General features: G+C 41.3%; 1 protein-coding gene across 1 annotated transcript in view; it reads left to right on the forward strand.

The window, feature by feature from the left end:
• The window catches only part of MUC19 (mucin 19, oligomeric), a 154,335-nt gene that overhangs the window by 48,439 nt on the left and 78,975 nt on the right, over window positions 1–26,921 (forward strand). The window contains 20 exon segments of the mRNA XM_066254398.1: window positions 1,335–1,424; window positions 4,596–14,528; window positions 14,809–14,886; window positions 15,075–15,170; window positions 15,436–15,495; window positions 16,858–16,893; window positions 18,363–18,416; window positions 18,987–19,046; window positions 21,090–21,143; window positions 21,568–21,612; window positions 21,748–21,801; window positions 22,281–22,328; window positions 23,257–23,310; window positions 23,425–23,478; window positions 23,987–24,040; window positions 24,469–24,522; window positions 24,660–24,713; window positions 25,121–25,165; window positions 25,425–25,490; window positions 25,630–25,683. Coding sequence (XP_066110495.1) covers window positions 1,335–1,424; window positions 4,596–14,528; window positions 14,809–14,886; window positions 15,075–15,170; window positions 15,436–15,495; window positions 16,858–16,893; window positions 18,363–18,416; window positions 18,987–19,046; window positions 21,090–21,143; window positions 21,568–21,612; window positions 21,748–21,801; window positions 22,281–22,328; window positions 23,257–23,310; window positions 23,425–23,478; window positions 23,987–24,040; window positions 24,469–24,522; window positions 24,660–24,713; window positions 25,121–25,165; window positions 25,425–25,490; window positions 25,630–25,683 — 11,043 coding nt within the window.

The raw sequence follows: 26,921 nt of genomic DNA on the forward strand, positions 1-26,921 counted from the left end.
TCAGACAAGTCTAGATCAGACTTTTCAGCTGTTCTCACCCAAACCTCCCTTAGGTATGATCTGAATTAGGACCTAATCCTTAATTTGCTTCCATGCTCTTAGATTTGAATAGAATTTAAATAGGACCAATAGTAGGTTAAAGAAATATAAAGTCAGAGAAATGTTGGGTGGCTGCATATGTTACAATATATACAAACCCCCTACAAACTAAAAATATCAGAACAAAGCCTAAGCCTACTCGTTTGGGGGAGAGGTGAGAGGAGAGAAGACTAATACTCTCAAGACCAGGAAATGCAACGATGGGGCTTATAGTGGAAGTGAGGTTTAGGTCAGAGAATGTCAGAAAACAGAGAAGTAGAGAGAGGTGCTTCACAGGAGTAGAACATAGATAGCATCAACTAGGTTTCACTGCAGAAGACCAGCGCTTCACCCTGAATGGAAAATACTAGAAAAAAAGATAGAAATAAAGGTAAAAGAAAAATACATTAATGTTACATGTTTGACCAAGTAAAAATATAACATTAATAAATAGGTGGTAGATAGATAAATAAATACATAGATGACAGGAATAAGAAGGAAGATGAAATAAGCTTATTGATTAGATAACAGGTAGGAGTGAAATTATTTAAAGCTTTTGATTAAATAAGAGAAGCTTAAGTTTATTAAAGAGTAAAAAGAAATTACCATTAAGAAAGAAAATATTTAAATTGGAAAATACAGAAGAGGAAGAGGAGAAGAGAAGAAATTAAGGGTTAATTTAATTGCTACTCACAGAGAAGCAATAGAAACTAGAGAAATGAAAACTGTGTGGATACAAATGGAATTATGTAAAAACATTACTATAAAAACATAATCTTTCTAACTATCAAAACAGAAATAAAAAACAAAAAAAATCAATTTAAGAGTTTGATTAGCAAGAAACAAATGGTTGAATTTAGGATCCAAAGATAATTTTTAATAATTTCCATTAATTTTTAGTGAGTTTCTTCAAAATTAGAAGATTCATTAATATAATTCATTATACTAACAGAGCTAAGAATAAAAGTAACTAGTTATCTCTACAGAAGCTAAAGGGGTAACCTCTGTAACCTCAGTTTTCTTATCTGCAAAGGTGGGCAATATAATCTATGACATGGGTTTGTGATGAGGATTCAATGAAATAATGAATAAATGTATGTCAAAGCACATTTTTGAAATATATGGAGTAATAATTATCAATATTGAAAAATGGACATTTCTGTAATCTTCAGTTGGAAGTTAATGTGACAGAATTGGTTATCTCATAGTTAAGAAATTCTGTGAATGAGCTCTTTCCATTTTTTCTTTTAAAACAGGTGTACCTGGGACATCAGCTGGTACAACCAGTGGAGGTAAAAGTACACTTGAGTCACCCAGCAGTGGGACAAGTTCTTCAAATAAGCTAGGTGAGATAATTGAACAAGAAAAGTCACAAAATCTGAGTTAAAACTTGTTTATAAGAGTCTATTCAATAAAATATTTATTTAGTATTAGAAAATTTTTGTGGTTCTTTAGTATCAGGAAATGTCATGGTTTAAAATATTAACATATTTTTCATAAATTAATTAAACAAAAATGATCTAGAACTTTGATAAATAGCTTTTTCCATGTCTGAGAATAATTTAATAAATAATATTGGCCTCTGAATTGCCTAAAAATTTAGGAAAGAGTTTGTTTTCTAAACTCTCTACACATTGGTTTATAAACATCTACTTTATTAAAATTTGCAAAAAGACATGACAATACCTCATTTGCTGAAAGCTCATCTATAAGTGAAATATGTGAGCCATGCAATGATGTTACCACCCCAAACTAAACAATGTTTGTGCCTCATAATACTTAAATATTTCAAAGGACTAAAGATACAGACTAAAAATAAATAAATAAACGAATATGGAAATAACCAGGATCAGTAAATATTTCTCACAAACAGGCAAAAATACATACTTGAAAATGTAATCGATAGAATAAAATATTTACTGTACCTTAGTTTTTACTATATATATTGAGTACAATTTAATTGATAAAATAAAGATAGGTATGAGGCAGTCATTAACCCTTGTATAATACTTGTGAGTCATCTTAATCCATTTTAGTAAAAATAAAAAATGATAACCAGAAAAAAGTACACTAAATATAAAATGAAAAAATGTTTTTACATGTAATTACCTACTTGAATCACATCACCACTCTGTGCAATTGGCAGTATATTAGTGATCACTCAAATTCTATATATGAAAATTCAATGTGTTTACTCCAGTCACAGGATGAGTATGTGGTAGGGCCAGAACAGGGTCTAGATTGTTGATTCTTTATACAGTCATCTTGATTACTACACAGGCCACTGACATGGCATATTTTATCAATTTGTATCGACTATAGCAATGTCTTACCACTTTGCCTGTTTTAGTTTACAATGGCATTTCCACTGCCTACCTTAGTACCTGACTTGATAAATATCTGGTGGGTATTTGGTGAATAACAATTCAAGAAAATGAATAGGAGCACCTAGTCTGGTAAAGGATCAAAACGCATTATTCTTATCAATGAGATAAAACAATAACAGGTCCCGTGAAAGAAAACCTTTTGAAAGGATTGGAAATATAGGAGAAAGTAGGCTATTTGCTGCTAAACCCATGTAGTGGAGCTTTTTGGAAACATGAAGTCATGCACACATTCAACACTGTACACCCAACATTTCCATCCTTCTCTGGTTTCTTAGTGGAATTCTTGATATTAGGATTTCAGATCTAGAGCATTCTGGGTTATGCTAGGTTGTTGCATAATTAGTCCCATTTGGTTAAGTCCTAAGGAGCATTTCATAAAAAACACTTAAGCATATAGAAGATTTTTTAAAATTATTGAATGTGGATTCCAGAGGATAGGATAGAAATACTAGTAATAGAGAATGAGCTGTGGACGAAGTAGAAGCTTAGAATAAAAGAGAAAAAGCCTGGTATGAAATTAGAATGTCACAGATGAGAAAGAAAGTCAAAATTTATGCTTTACTCAGTGCCAAAGGATGACAGGATATGAGGTGTGGTGGGCTTAATTGCTTCAAGAGTTCAAACAGAATATTAATTCAGTGAATTGAGTGAAAATAAAATTGAAGTTTCAGAAGCAATCAGAGTATTAGCTGGTAGTTAGCAAACTAGTCTGTAGAATCTGACTTGGCTGAAGATATTCCCTTACATTGCGCTTATAGAGAAACTTCTGGTAATCAGAGACAAAACAAGCCAGGTAGGGGTGTTTGCATAGGAAGTAGGTCAGGTATAAGAAACTTCTGAAGACATTTGAGATGTGAATTTTCAAATGTGTCTCCGTTCTTAGCTTCTCAGGAACTCTAGATTCACATTCAGTTACTAACTGGACATTTAAACTTGGATGTGGAATAGGCATCTCAGACTTAAAATGACCGAAACAGAATTAAAAAAAAAAAGTTTTTTAAATTTACTTTTATACCCACACCTGTTCTCCCACTCTTCTCCATTTCAATAAATGGTACCATTACTGACTCAGTTTATACAGGAAATAAATTTAGAGTTATCATTGATGCCTCTCTTCATTTTATTTTTCACTTCTCAAATACAAACAAAGCCTGTTAATGCTGTTTCTAACACCTATCCTGACCCATCACTGTTCTCAATCTCCTTCATCACTTCTCTAGCACAAAGCAGTCATGAATGGTCTGCTTTCTTGAAATTATCTCTTAATTGTTTCTCTACTTCTCTTTCTCACCATTTAACAAATATTCTCTATAGAGTAGAAAGAAGGATTTTAAATATATATAAATCTTTTACTCCCTTGCGTAAAATTATATTTCATTGCATTTAGAAAATGTGTAATTTTCCTCCTGATTCACAATAAATTGCCCAATTCAATGTATATATTTTCACTATCTAATGTTTTCTCTCTAACTTCCTATGACACATATAAATTCATCATCTAGCTCTACTTCTCTAGTGTATGTAGCTCGTTTCAACTTTATAGCTTTTGCAGTAGTTGTGAGCTCTGCTTATGATGATATCTCCGCAGAGTTATATGTAGCTGTCTGCCCCTTGTTGTCAGACTGCAAAGTAAAATGCATCATTTCAAAAGGTTTTCCAAGTGAGACTCTCTAAAATAAAATCCTAGGCACTAAATAAAACCTCTATATTTGTCTTTGAGGTTTCTTTGTTTGTGAATTTGGTTGATTTGATAGGAATTTATTTATTTATCTTTATATTTCCCACATCCACTAGGATTGTTTATGGGATCAAACAGCTATCTTCTTATTAGCATTACCTTACAAACTAAAAATAGAAAGTAATACTATAGTCATAGGATTGTTCTGATGATAACATGAGGAAATACAACTTGCTAAGAATTTATATGACATAGAAAATATTCAAAAATGTTAAATGAATAAAGAGTTATAAAGAATTAACATGGTAAAATAATAAAAGGTATAAAAATGATGGTGTTATACAGGTGAAGAACCATAAACAATAATGTAGAATAAAAGCAGAATAAGCCCTTAGGTTAACAAGAAAAATTTTTTTATTTAAAACAACATATTTTACTAAATGTTTTGATAGGAACGACTGGACAGTCAGCTGAAGGATCAGAGACCACAACACCACCATCACCTACAGGGTCAGGAACAACTTCCAGAGCACCAACAGGAGCATCAGAAATAACAGTAACATCACCACAGAGACCAGGAAACACGGTGCCATCTGATATTGAGTTCAGAACAAATGGACCGTCATCAGTAGCATCAAGGACAAAAAGTTCATCAGCTGATGTGTCAGGAGCCCCTACAGTAACCACTGAAGAATCAGGGACAACTGGATCAGAAGTTGGATTGCCAGGAACAACAGAATCAGGAGAAAAGGGATACACACCAAATGACTCATCAACTGAGACTCCACGGGCAACTGGATCATTTACTAAAACATCAGGAATTATGGGACCATCACCACATAGAACAGAAACAACTGGATCATCTGATATTAAATTCAAGACAACTGGAACCTCATCTGTAGCTTCAGGGACAGTACGTACATCAGCTGAATTGTCAGGATCCCCTGTAGTAACCTCTGAAAGATCAGGGACAACTGGTTCAGAAGTAGAATTTAAAGGAACGACAGGTTCAGCTGAAAGTGGATCCAGACCATATGAACCATCAACTGAGGGACGAGGGGCAACTGGAACATTTACTGAAAAATCAGGAATAACAGAAACATTACCACAAAGACTAGATACAACAGGACAATCTGATATTGAGGTCAGGACAACTGGACCCTCATCTGTGGCATCAGGGACAACACCATCATCTGCTGAAGTGTCAGGGACCCCTGTAGTAACATCTGGAGGATCAGGGACAATTGGTTCAGAAGCTGGATTGCCAGGAACAACGGGTTCAGCTGAAAGTGGATCCAGACCATATGAACCATCAACTGAGGTGGAAGGAAAAACTGGATCATTTACTGGAGCATCGGGAATGACAGAAACATCAGCACCAAGACCAGGGACAACTGGACGATCTGATATTGAGTTCAGGACAACTGGACCCTCATCTGTAGCATCAGGGAAAACATCTTCATCCACTTCTCTGTCAGGGAACCCTGTAGTAACCTCTGGAGGATCAGGGACTACTGGTTCAGAAGCTGGATTGCCAGGAACAACGGGTTCAGCTGAAAGTGGATCCAGACCATATGAACCATCAACTGAGGGACGAAGGACAACTGGACCATTTACTGGAGCATCAGGAATAACAGGAACATCAGCACCAAGACCAGGGACAACTGGACCATCTGATATTGAGTTCAGGACAACTGGACCCCCATCTGTAGTATCAGGGACAACACCTTCATCTGCTGAAGCGTCTGGGACCCCTGTAGTAACATCTGGAGGATCAGGGACAACTGGTTCAGAACCTGGATTGCCAGGAACTACCGGATCAGTTGAAAGGGAATCTAGACCATATGAACCATCAACTGAGAGATCAGTGGCAACTGGGTCATTTACTGGAGCGTCAGGAATAACGGGAACATTGCCACAGAGACCAGGGACAACAGGTCCATCTGATAATGTGTTCAGGACAACTGGACCCTCATCTGTGGCATCAGGGACAACACCTTCATCTGCTGAAGCATCTGGGACCCCTGTAGTAACATCTGGAGGATCAGGGACTACTGGTTCAGAATCTGGATTGTCAGGAACAACGCGATCAGTTGAAAGTGGATCCAGACCATATGAACCATCAACTGAGGGACAAGGGAAAACTGGACCATTTACTGGAGCATCAGGAATAACAGGAACATCACCACCAAGACCAGGGACAACTGGACGATCTGATATTGAGTTCAGGACAACTGGACCCTCATCTGTGGTGTCAGGGACTACTCCTTCATCTGCTGAAGCACCAGGGACCCCTGTTGTAATCTCTGGAAGATCAGGAACAACTGGTTCAGAAGTTGGATTTTCAGGAACAACAGGTTCAGCTGAAAGGGAATCCAGACCATATGAACCATCAACTGAGGGACAAGCGACAACTGGATCATTTACTGGAGCATCAGGAATAACAGGAACATCAGCACCAAGACCAGGGACAACTGGACGATCTGATATTGAGTTCAGGACAACTGCACCCCCATCTGTAGCATCAGGGACAACATCTTCCTCTAGTTCGGTGTCAGGGAACCCTGTAGTGACCTCTGGAGAATCAGGGACTACTGGTTCAGAAACTGGATTGCCAGGAACAACAGGTTCAGCTGAAAGTGGATCCAGACCATATGAACCATCAACTGAGGGACGAGAAACAACTGGACCATTTACTGGAGCATCAGAATTTACAGAAACATCAGCACCAAGACCAGGGACAACTGGACGAACTGATATTGAGTTCAGGACAACTGGACCCCCATCTGTAGCATCAGGGACAACATCTTCATCTACTTCAGTGTCAGGGAACTCTGTAGTAACCTCTGGAGAATCAGGGACTACTGGTTCAGAAGCTGGATTGCCAGGAACAATGGGTTCAGCTGAAACTGGATCTAGACCATTTGAACCATCAACTGAGGGACGAGGGACAACTGGACCATTTACTGGAGCACCTGGAATAACAGGAACATCAGCACCAAGACCAGGGACAACAGGACCATCTGATATTGAGTTCAGGACAAGTGGACTATCACCTGTAGCATCAGGGACAACACCTTCATCCGCTGAAGTGGCAGGGGCTACGTCCATAAAAACTGAAGGATCAGGGACAACTGGTTTAGAACCTGGATTGCCAGGAACAACCGGATCAGTTGAAAGGGAATCTAGACCATATGAATCATCAACTGAGAGATCAGTGACAAATGGGTCATTTACTGGAGCGTCAGGAATAACGGGAAAATTGCCACAGAGACCAGGGACAACAGGTCCATCTGATAATATGTTCAGGACAACTGGACCCTCATCTGTGGCATCAGGCACAACACCTTCATCTGCTGAAGCGTCTGGGACCCCTGTAGTAACATCTGGAGGATCAGGGACTACTGGTTCAGAATCTGGATTGTCAGGAACAACGCGATCAGTTGAAAGTGGATCCAGACCATATGAAACATCAACTGAGGGACAAGGGACAACTGGACCATTTACTGGAGTATCAAGAATAACAGGAACATCACCACCAAGACCAGGGACAACTGGACGATCTGATATTGAGTTCAGGACAACTGGACCCTCATCTGTAGCTTCAGGGACAACACCTTCATCTGCTGAAGCACCAGGGACACCTGTTGTAATCTCTGGAAGATCAGGGACAACTGGTTCAGAAGCTGAATTTTCAGGAACAACAGATTCAGCTGAAAGTGGATCCAGACCATATGAACCATCAACTGAGGGACAAGCGACAACTGGATCATTTACTGGAGCATCTGGAATAACAGGAACATCAGCACCAAGACCAGGGACAACTGGACGATCTGATATTGAGTTCAGGACAACTGCACCCCCATCTGTAGCGTCAGGGACAACATCATCTACTTCGGTGTCAGGGAACCCCGTTGTAACCTCTGGAGAATCAGGGGCTACTGGTTCAGAAACTGGATTGCCAGGAACAACAGGTTCAGCTGAAAGTGGATCCAGACCATATGAACCATCAACTGAGGGACGAGGGACAACTGGACCATTTACCAGAGCATCAGGAATAACAGAAACATCACCACCAAGACCAGGGACAACCGGACCATCTGATATTAAGTCCAGGACAACTGGTCCCTCATCTGTAGCTTCAGGGACAACACGTACATCAGCTGAATTGTCAGGAGCCCCTGTAGTGACCTCTGGAGAATCAGGGACTACTGGTTCAGAAACTGGATTGTCAGGAACAACCAGATCAATTGAAAGGGGATCCAGACCATACGAACCATCAACTGAGAGACGAGGGACAACTGGACCATTTACCGGAGCATCTGGAATAACAGGAACATCAGCACCAAAACCAGGGACAACAGGACCATCTGATATCAAGTTCAGGACAACTGGTCCCTCATCTGTAGCATCAGGGACAACACCTTCATCTGCCGAAGTGGTAGGAGCTACGTCCGTAAAAACTGAAGGATCAGAGACAACTGGTTCAGAACCTGGATTGTCAGGAACAACGCGATCAGTTGAAAGTGGATCCAGACCATACGAACCATCAACTGAGGGACGAGGGACAACTGGACCATTTACTGGAGCATCTGGAATAACAGGAACATCAGCACCAAAAACAGGGACAACGGGACCATCTGATATTGAGTTCAGGACAACTGGACCCTCATCTGTGGCATCAGGCACAACACCTTCATCTGCTGAATCATCTGGGACCCCTGTAGTGATCTCCGGAGGATCAGCGACTACTGGTTCAGAAGCTGGATTGCCAGGAACAACAGGTTCAGCTGAAACTGGATCTAGACCATTTGAACCATCAACTGAGGGACGAGGAACAACTGGACCATTTACTGGATCATCAGGAGTAACAGGAACAACAGCAACAAGACCAGGGACAACTGGAACATCTGATATTGAGTTCAGGACAACTGGACTCTCATCTGTAGCTTCAGGGACAACACCTTCATCTGCTGAAGCACCAGGGACCCCTGTTGTAATCTCTGGAAGATCAGGGACAACTGGTTCAGAAGCTGGATTTTCAGGAACAACAGGTTCAGCTGAAAGTGGATCCAGACCATATGAACCATCAACTGAGGGACGAAGGACAACTGGACCATTTACTGGAGCACCTGGAATAACAGGAACATCAGCACCAAGACCAGGGACAACAGGAACATCTGATATTGAGTTCAGGACAACTGGACCCTCATCTGTAGCTTCAGGGGCAACAAGTACATCCGTTGATTTGTCAGGAGGCCCTGTAGTGACCTCTGGAGAATCAGGGACTACTGGTTCAGAAACTGGATTGTCAGGAACAACCAGATCAATTGAAAGGGGATCCAGACCATACGAACCATCAACTGAGAGACGAGGGACAACTGGACCATTTACCGGAGCATCTGGAATAACAGGAACATCAGCACCAAAACCAGGGACAACAGGACCATCTGATATCAAGTTCAGGACAACTGGTCCCTCATCTGTAGCATCAGGGACAACACCTTCATCTGCCGAAGTGGTAGGAGCTACATCCGTAAAAACTGAAGGATCAGAGACAACTGGTTCAGAACCTGGATTGTCAGGAACAACGCGATCAGTTGAAAGTGGATCCAGACCATACGAACCATCAACTGAGGGACGAGGGACAACTGGACCATTTACTGGAGCATCTGGAATAACAGGAACATCAGCACCAAAAACAGGGACAACGGGACCATCTGATATTGAGTTCAGGACAACTGGACCCTCATCTGTGGCATCAGGCACAACACCTTCATCTGCTGAATCATCTGGGACCCCTGTAGTGATCTCTGGAGGATCAGGGACTACTGGTTCAGAAGCTGGATTGCCAGGAACAACAGGTTCAGCTGAAACTGGATCTAGACCATTTGAACCATCAACTGAGGGACGAGGAACAACTGGACCATTTACTGGATCATCAGGAGTAACAGGAACAACAGCAACAAGACCAGGGACAACTGGAACATCTGATATTGAGTTCAGGACAACTGGACTCTCATCTGTAGCTTCAGGGACAACACCTTCATCTGCTGAAGCACCAGGGACCCCTGTTGTAATCTCTGGAAGATCAGGGACAACTGGTTCAGAAGCTGGATTTTCAGGAACAACAGGTTCAGCTGAAAGTGGATCCAGACCATATGAACCATCAACTGAGGGACGAAGGACAACTGGACCATTTACTGGAGCACCTGGAATAACAGGAACATCAGCACCAAGACCAGGGACAACAGGAACATCTGATATTGAGTTCAGGACAACTGGACCCTCATCTGTAGCTTCAGGGGCAACAAGTACATCCGTTGATTTGTCAGGAGGCCCTGTAGTGACCTCTGGAGAATCAGGGACTACTGGTTCAGAAACTGGATTGTCAGGAACAACCAGATCAATTGAAAGGGGATCCAGACCATACGAACCATCAACTGAGAGACGAGGGACAACTGGACCATTTACCGGAGCATCTGGAATAACAGGAACATCAGCACCAAAACCAGGGACAACAGGACCATCTGATATCAAGTTCAGGACAACTGGTCCCTCATCTGTAGCATCAGGGACAACACCTTCATCTGCCGAAGTGGTAGGAGCTACATCCGTAAAAACTGAAGGATCAGAGACAACTGGTTCAGAACCTGGATTGTCAGGAACAACGCGATCAGTTGAAAGTGGATCCAGACCATACAAACCATCAACTGAGGGACGAGGGACAACTGGACCATTTACTGGAGCATCTGGAATAACAGGAACATCAGCACCAAAAACAGGGACAACGGGACCATCTGATATTGAGTTCAGGACAACTGGACCCTCATCTGTGGCATCAGGCACAACACCTTCATCTGCTGAATCATCTGGGACCCCTGTAGTGATCTCTGGAGGATCAGGGACTACTGGTTCAGAAGCTGGATTGCCAGGAACAACAGGTTCAGCTGAAACTGGATCTAGACCATTTGAACCATCAACTGAGGGACGAGGAACAACTGGACCATTTACTGGATCATCAGGAGTAACAGGAACAACATTAACAAGACCAAGGACAACTGGAACATCTGATATTGAGTTCAGGACAACTGGACCCTCATCTGTAGCTTCAGGGGCAACAAGTACATCAGTTGATTTGTCAGGAGCCCCTGTAGTGACCTCTGGAGGATCAGGGACTACTGGTTCAGAAGCTGGATTTCCAGGAACAAGAGGTTCAGCTGAAAGTGGATCCAGACCATATGAACCATCAACTGAGGGACGAAGGACAACTGGACCATTTACTGGAGCACCTGGAATAATAGGAACATCAGCACCAAGACCAGGGACAACAGGACCATCTGATATTGAGTTCAGGACAAGTGGACCATCACCTGTAGCATCAGGGACAACACCTTCATCCGCTGAAGTGGCAGGGGCTACGTCCATAAAAACTGAAGGATCAGGGGCTACTGGTTCAGAACCTGGATTTCCAGGAACTACCGGATCAGTTGAAAGGGAATCTAGACCATATGAACCATCAACTGAGAGATCAGTGGCAACTGGGTCATTTACTGGAGCATCAGGAATAACGGGAACATTGCCACAGAGACCAGGGACAACAGGTCCATCTGATAATGTGTTCAGGACAACTGGACCCTCATCTGTGGCATCAGGCACAACACCTTCATCTGCTGAAGCGTCTGGGACCCCTGTAGTAACATCTGGAGGATCAGGGACTACTGGTTCAGAATCTGGATTGTCAGGAACAACGCGATCAGTTGAAAGTGGATCCAGACCATATGAACCATCAACTGAGGGACAAGGGACAACTGGACCATTTACTGGAGTATCAAGAATAACAGGAACATCACCACCAAGACCAGGGACAACTGGACGATCTGATATTGAGTTCAGGACAACTGGACCCTCATCTGTAGCTTCAGGGACAACACCTTCATCTGCTGAAGCACCAGGGACCCCTGTTGTAATCTCTGGAAGATCAGGGACAACTGGTTCAGAAGCTGAATTTTCAGGAACAACAGATTCAGCTGAAAGTGGATCCAGACCATATGAACCATCAACTGAGGGACAAGCGACAACTGGATCATTTACTGGAGCATCAGGAATAACAGGAACATCAGCACCAAGACCAGGGACAACTGGACGATCTGATATTGAGTTCAGGACAACTGCACCCCCATCTGTAGCGTCAGGGACAACATCATCTACTTCGGTGTCAGGGAACCCCGTTGTAACCTCTGGAGAATCAGGGGCTACTGGTTCAGAAACTGGATTGCCAGGAACAACAGGTTCAGCTGAAAGTGGATCCAGACCATATGAACCATCAACTGAGGGACGAGGGACAACTGGACCATTTACCAGAGCATCAGGAATAACAGAAACATCACCACCAAGACCAGGGACAACCGGACCATCTGATATTAAGTTCAGGACAACTGGTCCCTCATCTGTAGCTTCAGGGACAACACGTACATCAGCTGAATTGTCAGGAGCCCCTGTAGTGACCTCTGGAGAATCAGGGACTACTGGTTCAGAAACTGGATTGTCAGGAACAACCAGATCAATTGAAAGGGGATCCAGACCATACGAACCATCAACTGAGAGACGAGGGACAACTGGACCATTTACCGGAGCATCTGGAATAACAGGAACATCAGCACCAAAACCAGGGACAACAGGACCATCTGATATCAAGTTCAGGACAACTGGTCCCTCATCTGTAGCATCAGGGACAACACCTTCATCTGCTGAAGTGGTAGGAGCTACGTCCGTAAAAACTGAAGGATCAGAGACAACTGGTTCAGAACCTGGATTGTCAGGAACAACGCGATCAGTTGAAAGTGGATCCAGACCATACGAACCATCAACTGAGGGACGAGGGACAACTGGACCATTTACCGGAGCATCTGGAATAACAGGAACATCAGCACCAAAAACAGGGACAACAGGACCATCTGATATTGAGTTCAGGACAACTGGACCCTCATCTGTGGCATCAGGCACAACACCTTCATCTGCTGAATCATCTGGGACCCCTGTAGTGATCTCCGGAGGATCAGCGACTACTGGTTCAGAAGCTGGATTGCCAGGAACAACAGGTTCAGCTGAAACTGGATCTAGACCATTTGAACCATCAACTGAGGGACGAGGAACAACTGGACCATTTACTGGATCATCAGGAGTAACAGGAACAACAGCAACAAGACCAGGGACAACTGGAACATCTGATATTGAGTTCAGGACAACTGGACCCTCATCTGTAGCTTCAGGGACAACACCTTCATCTGCTGAAGCACCAGGGACCCCTGTTGTAATCTCTGGAAGATCAGGGACAACTGGTTCACAAGCTGGATTTTCAGGAACAACAGGTTCAGCTGAAAGTGGATCCAGACCATATGAACCATCAACTGAGGGACAAGCGACAACTGGATCATTTACTGGAGCATCAGGAATAACAGGAACATCAGCACCAAGACCAGGGACAACTGGACGATCTGATATTGAGTTCAGGACAACTGCACCCCCATCTGTAGCGTCAGGGACAACATCTTCATCTACTTCGGTGTCAGGGAACCCCGTTGTAACCTCTGGAGAATCAGGGGCTACTGGTTCAGAAACTGGATTGCCAGGAACAACGGGTTCAGCTGAAAGTGGATCCAGACCATATGAACCATCAACTGAGGGACGAGGGACAACTGGACCATTTACTGGAGCATCAGGAATAACAGAAACATCACCACCAAGACCAGGGACAACTGGATCATCTGATATTAAGTTCAGGACAACTGGTCCCTCATCTGTAGCTTCAGGGACAACACATACATCAGCTGAATTGTCAGGAGCCCCTGTAGTGACCTCTGGAGAATCAGGGACTACTGGTTCAGAAGCTGGATTTCCAGGAACAACCAGATCAATTGAAAGGGGATCCAGACCATATGAACCATCAACTGAGGGACGAGGGACAACTGGACCATTTACTGGAGCATCAGGAATAACGGGAGCTTCAGTACAAAGACCAGGGACAACAGGACCATCTGATATTCAGTTCAGGACAAGTGGACCCTCATCTATAGCGTCAGGGACAACACTTTCATCTGCTGAAGTGGCAGGGTCTACTTCTGTAATACCTCTAGGATCAGGGACAACTGGTTCACCAGTTGGTTTTTCAGAATCAACTCATGGAGGATCTGCAGTTTTTGAATTATCTACGGAAACACCAGGTGTCACTGGTACATTCAGTTCAGAGAGAACTGAATCATTAACTGGAATATCTGGTACAACGGAAACATCAGTGGAAGGATCAGAGACCACTGGAATATCAAGTGGCAGATCAAGCACAACTGGATTTTCACCTTTGATTATCACTAAAGCAGAAAGAACGGGTAAGGTTGAAAGTGGAAGTACTACACCTGGAGGCAATTTATGTTGATTAAAAGTAGTCCTATTGGTATTATCAATATTAGTTTGGCTTCATTTTCTAATTCTAAGCTGTCTCTATAAATTTATCATAAGTAGACTATTTACAACTCAGATTGTTGAAAAAAATAGGAAATTGAAGAAATTTTATTTTAAATTTAATATTTTTTCAATTTTATATTTCTCTCTCTCTCTCTCTCTCTCTCTTTTTTTTTTTTTTTCCTGGTACATATATTGGGTCTGTAGGAACTACCACAGGCACAAACAGAGAAATTCCAGCTGAAACTGGAGCCTCTGGGACCACTTCTGCTGGAATTGAATCAGGCAAGTCTCACCTGGTTGATAGCACAAGTCTAGCTGTGCCCCACGTTATGATGATGAGTTTAAGTTAATTACTAAGGACTGAGTTTTTAGAGAAATTAGTAGAATATGTTCTATGTGTTTGTTAAAATTTAAAGTTGAAATTTACTTAAATAAACATTTATTTTTAATATAATAAATCCTATATAAAGATAATAATCACTTATCCCTTCAATCAGGCACAACCAAAGAACCATATGGAGAAACTACCGAAGAAGGCGAGAGCACAACCAGATTGAGCACACCTGGTAAATCAGAAGTGTGGGAAGGGAAGCTATTGGGTCAGGTTGTAAGGTTTTCTGACAAATCTAATAATGGTTATCAGTGTATTATAAATGTAAAAATCAGAAAATTAGATCCAAATCATCTAGTATTTATTAACTTATATTTTGTTAGGTACTTTCACACCAGTACTGAAACTATATAACACTAGAACTCCAAGTAGTTATATGAATAATGTTCAGGTAGTATCCCCCCAAAATGAAAATATTGCTCATGACTTTCCACTTCTAGTCTCAGGTGCTGGAGGAAGCGCCTCTGGCTCAACAATTGCATCAGGAGTTTTCACTACTGGTAAGGAACTAGGGGATGTTGGATGTATTTTTTGACTTGTTTCATGCTTATTGGTTATATAAAAATGGTAAAATAATAACACAGATTAAATAATTACATTGTTCTTAAATATTTTATTTCATTTAATTACTTGAGTAAGTATTGTTATCTCATTTTAATCATGAGGAACTTAGAAAAACATTACCTATGTTGGTTTAGGTTCTACAGCAATTAAATAGTGGAGCCCACATTTTTATCCATTGTTTATTGACTCCAGAGACTGTGTTCTTCACTACAGTGTCATCCTCTAATATACATGATCTTTAATGACTCATTAATAAAAAGGTTGCTTTTAATATGTACAAAACTTAAATTTTTCCTATTTCTAATTATTATAACTGCAGTGGAAGTTAATAAAAAGAGGTTTAACAATTTATGTTCAAGACAAACAGTGGCATTTATTGTGAAACAGCAAGATTTGGTGCAATTATTTGATAAAACTATAATTCTGTTGCTTTATAAATAAAAATATTTATCACTTTCTTTCTCTTTACAACTATTTCAACCTGACATGAAATTTACAAATACTTACAGGGCAATTTTTTTTCATAACAATACATGGGATAAATTATTTATTCAAGGCTTTATCTTATTATTTAAGTTTCTGGACTAGTAATGTATCATAGCACTTTAAAAAGAAATTATTTCTTAATTTGCAGTTTATCTAATAGAACCTAAACTTCAGTGACTAATTTGTCCATTATCTAAGAAACAGATTGCTTCAAATTTTTTTCTGGTCAACATTTCTGCTACATCTATTCTAACTGCTATTAAAAACTCTAGTTATGTAAATTTCTTTTACAAGCTAGCCACCAGCAAATAATTAATTTATGAATTTGATTCTGACTATATTTATGGCTATTCTTTTATGTTATGTATTGAACACCATGATCCTTTTATAAATTAATGCCATCACTAATATGATATGTGACTATTGGGGCACATTATGTATTTTATCTTCTTTGAGATATATTTTTTTACAGTTTTCCAAGTTTAAGATTTTAGTCTTTAATTTAATGGAACCAAACAAGAGTTACTGTGTGTAAATACTTTGCTTGTGAAAAAGGGAGTGGTTTTGTTTTCAGTTTGATAAGTCGTAACTCATAAATGAATCCTTACAGGAGTACTTTACACTTTCTCTCCCAAGAGATCTCTCATTCAGACTTGAATGTTTTAGTTAAACTTCTATGGAAATAACATACTTTTTTTTAATAAAAAATCTGTATATGTTATGGCAGTTGAAGCACTGAATTGAATTTTTAAAGTAAAGTTCAAGAAGTATACTTTTTAATTGAAACATGAATTTACTTTTTCCTTTATTAGGCTTAAACAACATAATTCCACCAGAACTCAATGTAGGTAAGTTGAAAATAAAATGACAAAAATATATTTCTCCACAGTGTAATTTGAAATAATATTTCTATCTTTTCCATTTGAACACTGAATAATAACTAAGGAACTGTAATATTCTTTCTAAATTATAATTCAATACAAATTAATCTTTATGAGTTGAGATAAATAAAAGTATACACTTATGTATATGTGTTCTTAATTTTTAGTGCCATCAAAAGAGCCTAAAATAACAGGTGAGAAAATATAAGATTATACATGTACACTTAAGAAATTGTGTTACAGTATATTAGAATATAAAATATTATTAGTAGAAGTTATAATTTATCAGATTAATAAAACATGAACTTCAAATTAGTTTTTGGTAGCACGGGGCTTTTGTTTTTTCTATTCTTATGCCTTTTTTTTTTTTTTTTTTGTATTTTTCTGAAGCTGGAAACGGGGAGAGACAGTCAGACTCCCGCATGCGCCCGACCGGGATCCACCCGGCACACCCACCAGGGGCAACGCTCTGCCCACCAGGGGGCGATGCTCTGCCCCTCCGGGGCATCGCTCTGCCAAGACCAGAGCTACTCTAGCGCCTGGGGCAGAGGCCAAGGAGCCATCCCCAGCGCCCGGGCCATCGTTGCTCCAATGGAGCCTTGGCTGCGGGAGGGGAAGAGAGAGACAGAGAGGAAGGAGAGGGTGAGGGTGGAGAAGCAAATGGGCGCTTCTCCTATGTGCCCTGGCCGGGAATCGAACCCGGGTGCCCCGCACACCAGGCCGGTGCTCTACCGCTGAGCCAACCGGCCAGGGCCCTTATGCCTTCTTAAATCATAACAAGGGTGTATTAAATTCATCACATATGAAATTTTACATTGCTTCTGTACAGACATACAAAATCAAATAAATAAAAATAATTCCAGAAATATCCCCCATTAAAAAAGAAAGTGCTATATTTCTCAGCATATTAGTTTTGTCACACATCATTTTTATAAATTTTTTTAGCTTTTATTGCGTCTGATGTCTCTTTTGAAGTTTAACAGTTTTAAAAGAGAAATGCAAAAAAGTTTGTTCTAAGGAACATTTCATTTTTTCTTAATTGTTCCCCTTCTGCATTCTTTTTGCATTTATATTCAAATACAAGCTCCATGAAAACAAATATTTATGTCTTATTTTGTTTACTGATATAAAACCCCTTCCTGGTCCTTATGAGATGAGGTGTTTGATTTCAACACTTGTCCACCTGATTCACTAGATTCTCTGTTGCATGGGGACCATTCAACATGCATCACTCAGTGCTTAACCTAAACGGGAGAACTAGGAGATCTGTTAAAACAGGTATTTCCAACACGGACTGAGTTGAAATGATTAGAAAACCATTCCTATGGACATGATGGAAATGAAGTTTTTGTAAGCTTGCTGTGATAAAATAATACAAAATACCTCTTTCCAGCCTCTCAAACACCCACAGCTCCCTCTTCTGTTTTCTCCCTCAGAGGCCACAACTTCCACAGAAGGTGCTCACACCACTAGAGATGGATTCAGAACAGGTGAGGAGAAGCAGCCTTGCCATCTGTTACTACTAATTGTGATGCTTATAGGAGAGCCAAGAAAGAGTTTCTGAAGTACAGTTCATACTTCCTTTACTAATACTGCATATTGGGCCAACTAATCCTTTTTAAGTTTTGAACTTTCATCCTGCAAAGCTGTTAATCACAGACTTCAGAATTATAGCTGTAATCCCTGAACATGGCATGAATGTCCCAAGAATTCTGAGTAACTTCTCCTGAGGAGAGCCATGGCTTCTCACCTCATCAGGAATTAGTGAAAGAGTTCTTTGGTATAGCATAGATACACCTAGAGTCCTCCCTGAGACAGACCTTCAGGAGACATGTTGAATATCTCAGGCCCTTTGTGTTTAGGGACCACTGGGGTAGCCCCTGGCACAACTGTTGCCCCTGGAAATTCCAACACTGATGAGTCAACAGGTTGGCATAGAATCTTCCACTGCCCTCCTGTAAGTTAGAAGTTACCTCTGGTATAGTCCATTGCAAGGGAACCGCTGTATTATTTTCCACGGTCCTAAAATATTCTCCAATTACCTCTGTCCACATTCTCAGCCTCAGAAACCACCACTTCCCTTGGAGAAAGTGAAACAACCAGAGTTGGCACAGGCAAAGGTGAGCACTCTAAGCCAATACTTGTGCTTCATAGTAATGTCGTAAAGCAGTCTTCTGAAAATATATCTACTCTATTTAAATATAAGATCTACCAGAAAGTTCTGTTTGTTTCTATCACAAGTTTCGACATGTAAGCACATGTTTATGTGGCGCATGTGTGCCTCTCTATTTTTATCACTTAATTATACATACTGACGTAGCAAATTAACTAAAACAAAGTTGATTCACGTTAGTCTTATGTGTGAAGCCATAGTGTACCCATGGCTACTGATAAAGTTCATTTACGCCACTATAATTTTTACGAATTTCAACAAGAAAGAAATGCTACAGAAGCATGTCTGTCGCATCCACCATATTCCCCAGACTTAGCACCCTCTGACTATCACTTGTTTTTGTCCTTACAAAATTTTTTGAAGGGCAAAAAATTTAAAAATAAAGAAGATATCAAATGAGCACTGGTTCAGTTTTTTTCATCAAAACATAAAACATTTTTCAAAAATGGGATATACAAATATCCTTCACGCTGGCAAGAAATCATTAATAATAATGGCAATTATATTATTTAATAAAGTTTATTGACGGTAAGAAAAATTTGTATTTTGTTTTATTCTAAAAACGGACAGAACTTTCCAGTAAACCTTATATATTCTATCAAGCAAATTTGTATAAAATAGAAGATATACCAGTTGTTACATAGCCTACTTATTGCCTAGGGTTACAGGAGTCTTTACTAGACCATCATGAAGTCTGGTAAATACTATAGTAATGTTGGGAGAAATTTATATCTTTCCTCCAAAGTAAGAGACATGATAGTTGAGAACTGAGAAAAAGAGTTATAGGAAAAAATTTACAAGGGGCACAATGAATGGCTTCTTTAAACTGAAAGTGAAAGGGTTGCCTTGCTGGTGGCTCAGTGGGTAGAGTTTCGGCGCAGCATATGGATGTCCTGGGTTTGATTCCTGGTCAGGGCACACAGAAGAAGTGACCATCTGCTTCTCTACCCTTCCCTCTCCCCTTTCTCTCCCTTTTCTCCTACCACAGCCAGTGGCTTGATTGGTTAGAGCATGGCCCTGAGTACTGAGGATAGCCTTGGGCACTAAAACTATCTCGGCACTAGAGCATCAGCCCCAGACGGGGTTGCCAGGTGGATCCCGGTTGGGGTGCATGCGGGAGTCTGCCTCACTATCTCCCCTCCTCTCATCTAAAAAAGAAAAGGCAAAGGATTATTATTTACTGTTACAGGAGGACTTTATATTCTTGTTTAAACCACTTGGTGGACAAGCAATTTATGTAGTGACTACTAACCCTTTCTTGTTAAAGGTACTACTGGTACTATCTCTGGAAAAACTCAGGAACCTGGAAATTATGTCACAGGGAAGTCAGAAAACTCACACAAAATCTGGTCAGGGGCACTTTAGGTGATATATCCTGAAAAGGGAGATTATGCATTGCATTACCACAACCTGGTCTATTATCCTTCTATAACTTCCAAAGAGGACGTGGGACCACATAAGCAGAACTTTTAGAAGCTGGATGTTTTAGTATGAGACTTGGGGGGTTTTACTGAATCCCCGTGTGTGTGCCTTAGAGTGAACACATGAGTGGCAATGAGGGCTGAGAAAATGAACCTTCATTTCTTCTGGGAACACAGTAAGCCGGAGTCCCAAACTTGGGTCAGCCTAAAAATCCCATGCACTCACATGTTCCCCTCATTAGTTCCTAATGCCCAGATTGCAGAGCCTCCAGATGGCAGAGGTGGGACTCCCCTGAGGGCCATCCCCGCCTGAGAAGGCCCCGATCCTTATATACAGTTTCACATTTCATCATAGCACTTACTAACGTCCGTCTCATTGACTTATCATGTTTGTTGCCTACTGCTTGACTCGAGCTGCTAAAATGTAGCCACATTGGGGCAGGGACCTATGAATATTCTGCTCATCCCAAGGCCAAAAGCAAAATTACACAGAAGGTTTGCTTAATAAGTATCAATGGAATCATGAAATATGTATTTTTTTTGAAGCTTCACTCCGTTTGTGTTCATAGGTAGCACCACGCTTTCCCCTGGAGCCAGCAGCAGTTCGCAGAAAAGCACACCAGGTAGGCTCACTAAATAAATTCTCTGTTGGCGAGTATTTGAGTAAGAGTTCTGTTTTCCACATCAGAATATAAAATGGCCTCAATTAATTGATGAGTAACAGTTAGAAAGGTGAACCCATCATCTCCCTTTTCCTCAGTTAGGTGCCACTGTCGCCCCAGGGAGCTCGGGGTCTGAAAGTGAAACAGGTGAGGATGACCCAGGCTTCCTTCCACATTCAGTGGGATCTGTGGAAAAGGAACTCCAGGGGAAACAGTGATCCCTAGCGGGAGAGGACACCGTGGAAAGTCAATGATGACTCATGTTTTTTAAAACGGAGGCCCTAAAATGGCCTTTAGTCGTCAAGGCCACATAGGTACCTCAGTTTGAAGGGGGAGCTAATGCTGTGTTGACACTTTCATCTTTCTCTTTTTTTGGAAATGACAGGGGAATTCGCTGGAACAACCATTACACCTGGGAGTTTCCACACAGGTAAGGGAACAGGAAGAAATCTGCATATTTAAACTCATAATATAGTTAGGATTTTTGTTCTGAACATATGTGAATATAATTATTTCCCAGTATCCACACCTTCAGTCCTCACCATTCCCCATGTCCTTCCCTCAGAGGCCACAACGCTGACAGAAGGCAGTGGCGCTCCTAGGACTGGACCCAGACCCGGTAAGGACGTGTGCCTCACAGTTGTGGTTTGGCATGAATTATGACTCAGAGGCTCGCCCGCTTTGGGGTGTGCTTTCTGTAGACTGATTTGAATTTTCTTTCAGCATTTTCTTAGCTTTAACATGTATGGAAATCTTTCAACTCGATTCTAGATTCACAGCTACACTTTATTTGTTGACTGTAGAGCGAATAGAGAGCAGGGTGTGGAACAGAAAACATCAACTCCTAGTATGTAGTTCACAGCTAAACTTTCTAAAGAACTGCTTAGAATGAAATCAATAGGAGAAGTTACCACTGTGGTGGCATATCAATCACTAAGATGTCAGGAGGAACTGAGAAATATATCTAAGAAGAGAAAGTAATGTGAACTTTCAAACAGGCTTATCCTAAACAAATGTTTTCTTGCTCAAAAGAACAATAATAATATTTAATATTTTCTTTGGCACATTCAAATAGTTTTATTGGTTTTCCTCCCACAGTAGGCAGCACGGTGGTACCACAAGGCCAACCTACTGGGAGTGTGACAGGTAAATCAGAGACAACACCACATTGTTTCTATCTCAAAATGAATGGAATGTCTTGAGATGGTGTCCTATGCTGGGAATATTATTGTTGTTGCTTTGTTAGTGATATGGGTCCTAGAAACCACTTAGATTTTCACTTCATCTTAAATAGTTAATGGGTCCTTTGATACACCTAGAGCCCTTGTAGAATCAGGCATTCAAGAGATAAATGCATGCCACCTTGAAGATCTCAGACCCTGTGTGTTTCAGGCACCACTGGGGCAGCCCCTGCTACAACCATTGCATCTGGGAGTTCCAACACAGCCGAGTCAGTTGATTAACATAGAACGTTTCACAATCCTGCAAATTAGATGTCACCTCTGGGATTATTCGTTGCAGGGGTACCATCGTATATTCTCCATGAGCTTTAAATATTCTCCAGTTATCTTTTCCACCTCTCTCCCTCAGAGGCCATGACATTCCTAGGGGAAAGTGGCCCAGCTGGAGTTGGAATAGACACAGGGGAGCGCAGCTAAGTTAACACCTGCACTTCATTATAATTTAAAACAGCCTTCAGAAAATATTCTACATTATTTATATGTTACATTGGAAAATTTCAGATTAAAAAGAAAAACAAGTCCATTCTTTCATTGCTTCCTTATTGCCTGAGTTACAAGATTCCTCACTAGACCATTATGAAGTCAAATGAATGATAGATAAATAGGAATGGTAGAAAATGGATAGAGAAATTTCCTATCTCCCCCTAAAGAAAGAGACATGGTAGTTGAGAACTCAGTTAAGTTATTGTAGAAAGACATGTACATGGGGCTCGTAGGGAAGGCTTCTAGGCTCTAAAAGTCGCAGGGGTATAGCTTGCTGCTCCATGGAGATGGATTTAAATCATGCGGTGAACAGCAGTGGAAATAAGGACACTGCCTCTTTCTTGTTGTAGGTACTACTGGTATAGTCCCTGGGGACACCCTGGAGCCTGGCCGTTACAGCACAGGTATGTCTAAAAATACAGGAGAAACAATGACACTGGCATCTTGGATGATGTATTCAGTCAATGTCTGCGTTCTCACCAGTTAGTCTTCACTCCTTCCTGTCTGTTCTCTATCAGAGGCCACACCTTCCATGGAAGGACGTGGGACCACCCGCACCAGACTTCCCGACGGTGAGTTTTTTTAGGCTGAGGCTTTAGATTTTTTAAAATCAAATCCCTGTTTGTGTGGCTTCAGTGGAAACATGAGTGGGAAGGCGAACTTAGGAAATGAGCTTGCATTTCCTCTGGGAATGCAGCATGCCAGAATTAAAAAGCAGAGTCAGTCTGGAATGTCAGAGGTTCAAGCTTGCCAAGCCAGTCGTTGGGTGGCAGGGTGAGTTTTACCTGCAGGCCAGACCCTGCCTGCCGAGGCCCACGTTCTCCTCTCCTCCACGGCTGCCATTTCCCCGTAGTCCTCACTAACAGCTATCATTTTGACTTAATTATCATCTTTATTGTTCACGGCTGGTCTCCAGCTAATAGAATGTAAGTCGCATTAGGGGAAATATCTTGAAATATTCTGCTCACTGACACACTCAAAGGCCAAAAACACTATTGTGCCAAACACCTGCCTAATAAATATTTATGGAGTCATAAACTGTGCATTTATTTTGAAGCTTTATTCTACTTGCGATAATAGGTAGCACCATGCTTTCCCCTGGAACCAGCAGCAGTTCACAGAAAACCGTGCCAGGTAGGATACACTAAATAAACTCACCGTATCAGAGCATTAGAGTAAAACAGTTCTCCTTTGAACATCAGAATATCAAAATACCTCAAGGAATTTGCGAATAACATTTAGAAAAGTGAATCCATCATCTGCCTTTTTCCTCCTTTAGATGCCACTGTCACACCAGGGAGCCCGAGGACCGGGAAGGAAATGGGTGAGGGTGACACAGGCTTCCTGGCACATTCAGTGGGATCTGTGGAAAAGGAACTCCAGTGGAAACAGTGATCCCTAGGTGGAGAAGGACCCTGTGGAAAGTCAATGACAACTCATATTTTTTTCTTCCCAGAAACGTGGCCCTAGGAAATGGCTGTTAGTTGTCAAGGCCACATAGTTACTTCAGTTTGAAGGGGGAGCTAGTGCTGTGTTGACACCTTCATCTTTCTCTTTTTTAGGAGCTACAGGGGAATTCTCTAGAACAACCATTACACCTGGGAGTTCCCACACAGGTAGGTGAAGAGGAAGAAATCTGCATTTTTAAACTCATAGTTTAGTTAGTATTCTTGTTCTGATTAAAGATGAACATAATTATTTCCCTAATATCCCAAATCCTCAGTCCTCACCATTCCCTATTTTCTTCCTTCAGAGGCCACAACACTGACAGAAGGCAGCGGCACTCCTGGGACTGGATCCAGACCTGGTGAGAAGGAGTTCCTGCAGTTTGGGGTTCACCATTAATAATGACTCATCACAGGCTTGACAGCTGGGAGCTGTGCTATAGTTTGCATTTGCTGCCAGGTTTTTTTTTAGATTTAACATGTTTTGGAAAAGCTCTCAATACTGGCTTCTGGCCTTTCATCTGTAACATTCTGAAGAGGGGCTGGTGGTGAAATGAGAATGAGAGGTTGACCTGTGATGACATACACATCACTCTGATGTTGGGGAGGGGGGAGTTGAGAAACATTTTGTGTTCGGGAAAAAGGCAAAGCAATATGAAGTCTTAAACAGGCATATCTCATGCAAAGGCATTCATGCTCAGAAGGACAAAAAATTGTGTTCAGTATTTTCCTGGAGCATTCACTTCTTTTCTTGGTTTTCCTCCCACAGAAACCACCGCAGTACCACGAGACCAAGCCACTGGGAGTGCGACAGGTGGACCTGGGGGAAAGCCAGCTTTATCAGCCTTTGAATGAATGGGATTTCTGGGAGGGTTGCTCATGCTGAGACTATTGCTGATTTTGTTGCTTTCTTAATGGTATGGGTCTCGGAAGAGGCCTAAATTCTCCAGTCATCATGTGGTATTGGAAGGGACCTTTGATGTAACAATAATGTACCTAGACTCCTCCCTGAGGCAGGCCTTCAGGAGGCAAACGGGAGTCACACTGAAGATCTCAGACCCTTCTTGTTTCAGGTACCACTGGTGTAGCCCCTGGCACAGCTGCTGGCCCTGCCACATCCAACACAGGAGAGTTAACAGGTTGACATAGATTTTCTTCTTGTGCTTTCTAAAATTAGATGACTTCAGTGTTGCTATTTTTTTTTAACAGTACCACCATATCTTTACCATCATCCTTAAATATTGTCCAATCAGCTCTTTTCCACAATCTCTCCCTCAGAGGCCACAACCTTCCTAGGAGAAAGTGGAATAACCCAAGCTGGGATAAACACAGGTGAGTGCTCTAAGCTAATAACTGCACTTCATAAAATTCTTAAATCTTCTGAAAGTATATTTACACTACTTATGTAGGTTACATTGAGCAAGTTCAGATGAAAAAGAAAAGGGGGGCAGGCCAATTCTTATATTGACTGCTTATTGCCCGATATCTCAAGGGCATTTGTTAGACCCTTATGAAGTCAGACAAATGACAGATGAATTCTAATGTAGAGAGAAATTTTTAACTCCCCTGCAATAAAGAGATGCAATTGTTGCCTGACCAGGCAGTGGCACAGTGGATAGAGCATTGGACTGGGATGCGGAGGACCCAGGTTTGAGACCCCGAGGTCGCCAGCTTGAGCGCGGGCTCAACTGGTTTGAGTAGAGCTCACCAGCTTGGACCCAAGGTCGCTGGCTTAAGCAAGGGGTTACTCGGTCTGCTGAAGACCCACGGTCAAGGCACATATGAGAAAGCAATCAATGAACAACTAAGGTGCCACAACGAAAAACTGATGATTGATGCTTCTCATCGCTCTCTGTTCCTGTCTGTCTGTCCCTATCTATCCCTCTCTCTGACTCTCTCCCTGTCTTTGTTTAAAAAAAAAAAGAGAGAGAGAGAGATGCAATTGTTGAGAATTCAGTACAATTCTTTTAGAAAGAAATGTGACACAGGGCACATATGGATGATTTCTTGGCACTAAAACTCACAGGGATATAGTTTGCTGCTATTTGGGGACTTTAGGTTTCTTCTTTTTTTTTTATTATTATCTCACAGGAGAGTAGCTTTTCTCCGATCTGTATTTATTTATTTTTTTAAAATAAATTTTTATTAATGGTAATGGGATGACATTAATAAATCAGGGTACATATATTCAAAGAAAACATGTCTAGGTTATTTTGTCATTAAATTATGTTGCGTACCCCTCGCCCAAAGTCAGATTGTCCTCCGCCACCCTCTATCTAGTTCTCTGTGCCCCTCGCCCTCCCCCTAACTCTCTCCCTCCCTCCCTCCCATGTCCTCCCTCCCCCCACCCCTGGTAACCACCACACTCTTGTCCATGTCTCTTAGTCTCATTTTTATGTTCCACCAATGTATGGAATCATGTAGTTCTTGTTTTTTTCTGATTTACTTATTTCACTCCTTATAATGTTATCAAGATCCCACCATTTTGCTGTAAATGATCTGATGTCATCATTTCTTGTGGCTGAGTAGTATTCCATAGTGTATATGTGCCACATCTTCTTTATCCAGTC

Source organism: Saccopteryx bilineata, chromosome 2 (assembly GCF_036850765.1).
Source record: "Saccopteryx bilineata isolate mSacBil1 chromosome 2, mSacBil1_pri_phased_curated, whole genome shotgun sequence".
In the NCBI taxonomy this organism is placed as follows: domain Eukaryota; kingdom Metazoa; phylum Chordata; class Mammalia; order Chiroptera; family Emballonuridae; genus Saccopteryx; species Saccopteryx bilineata.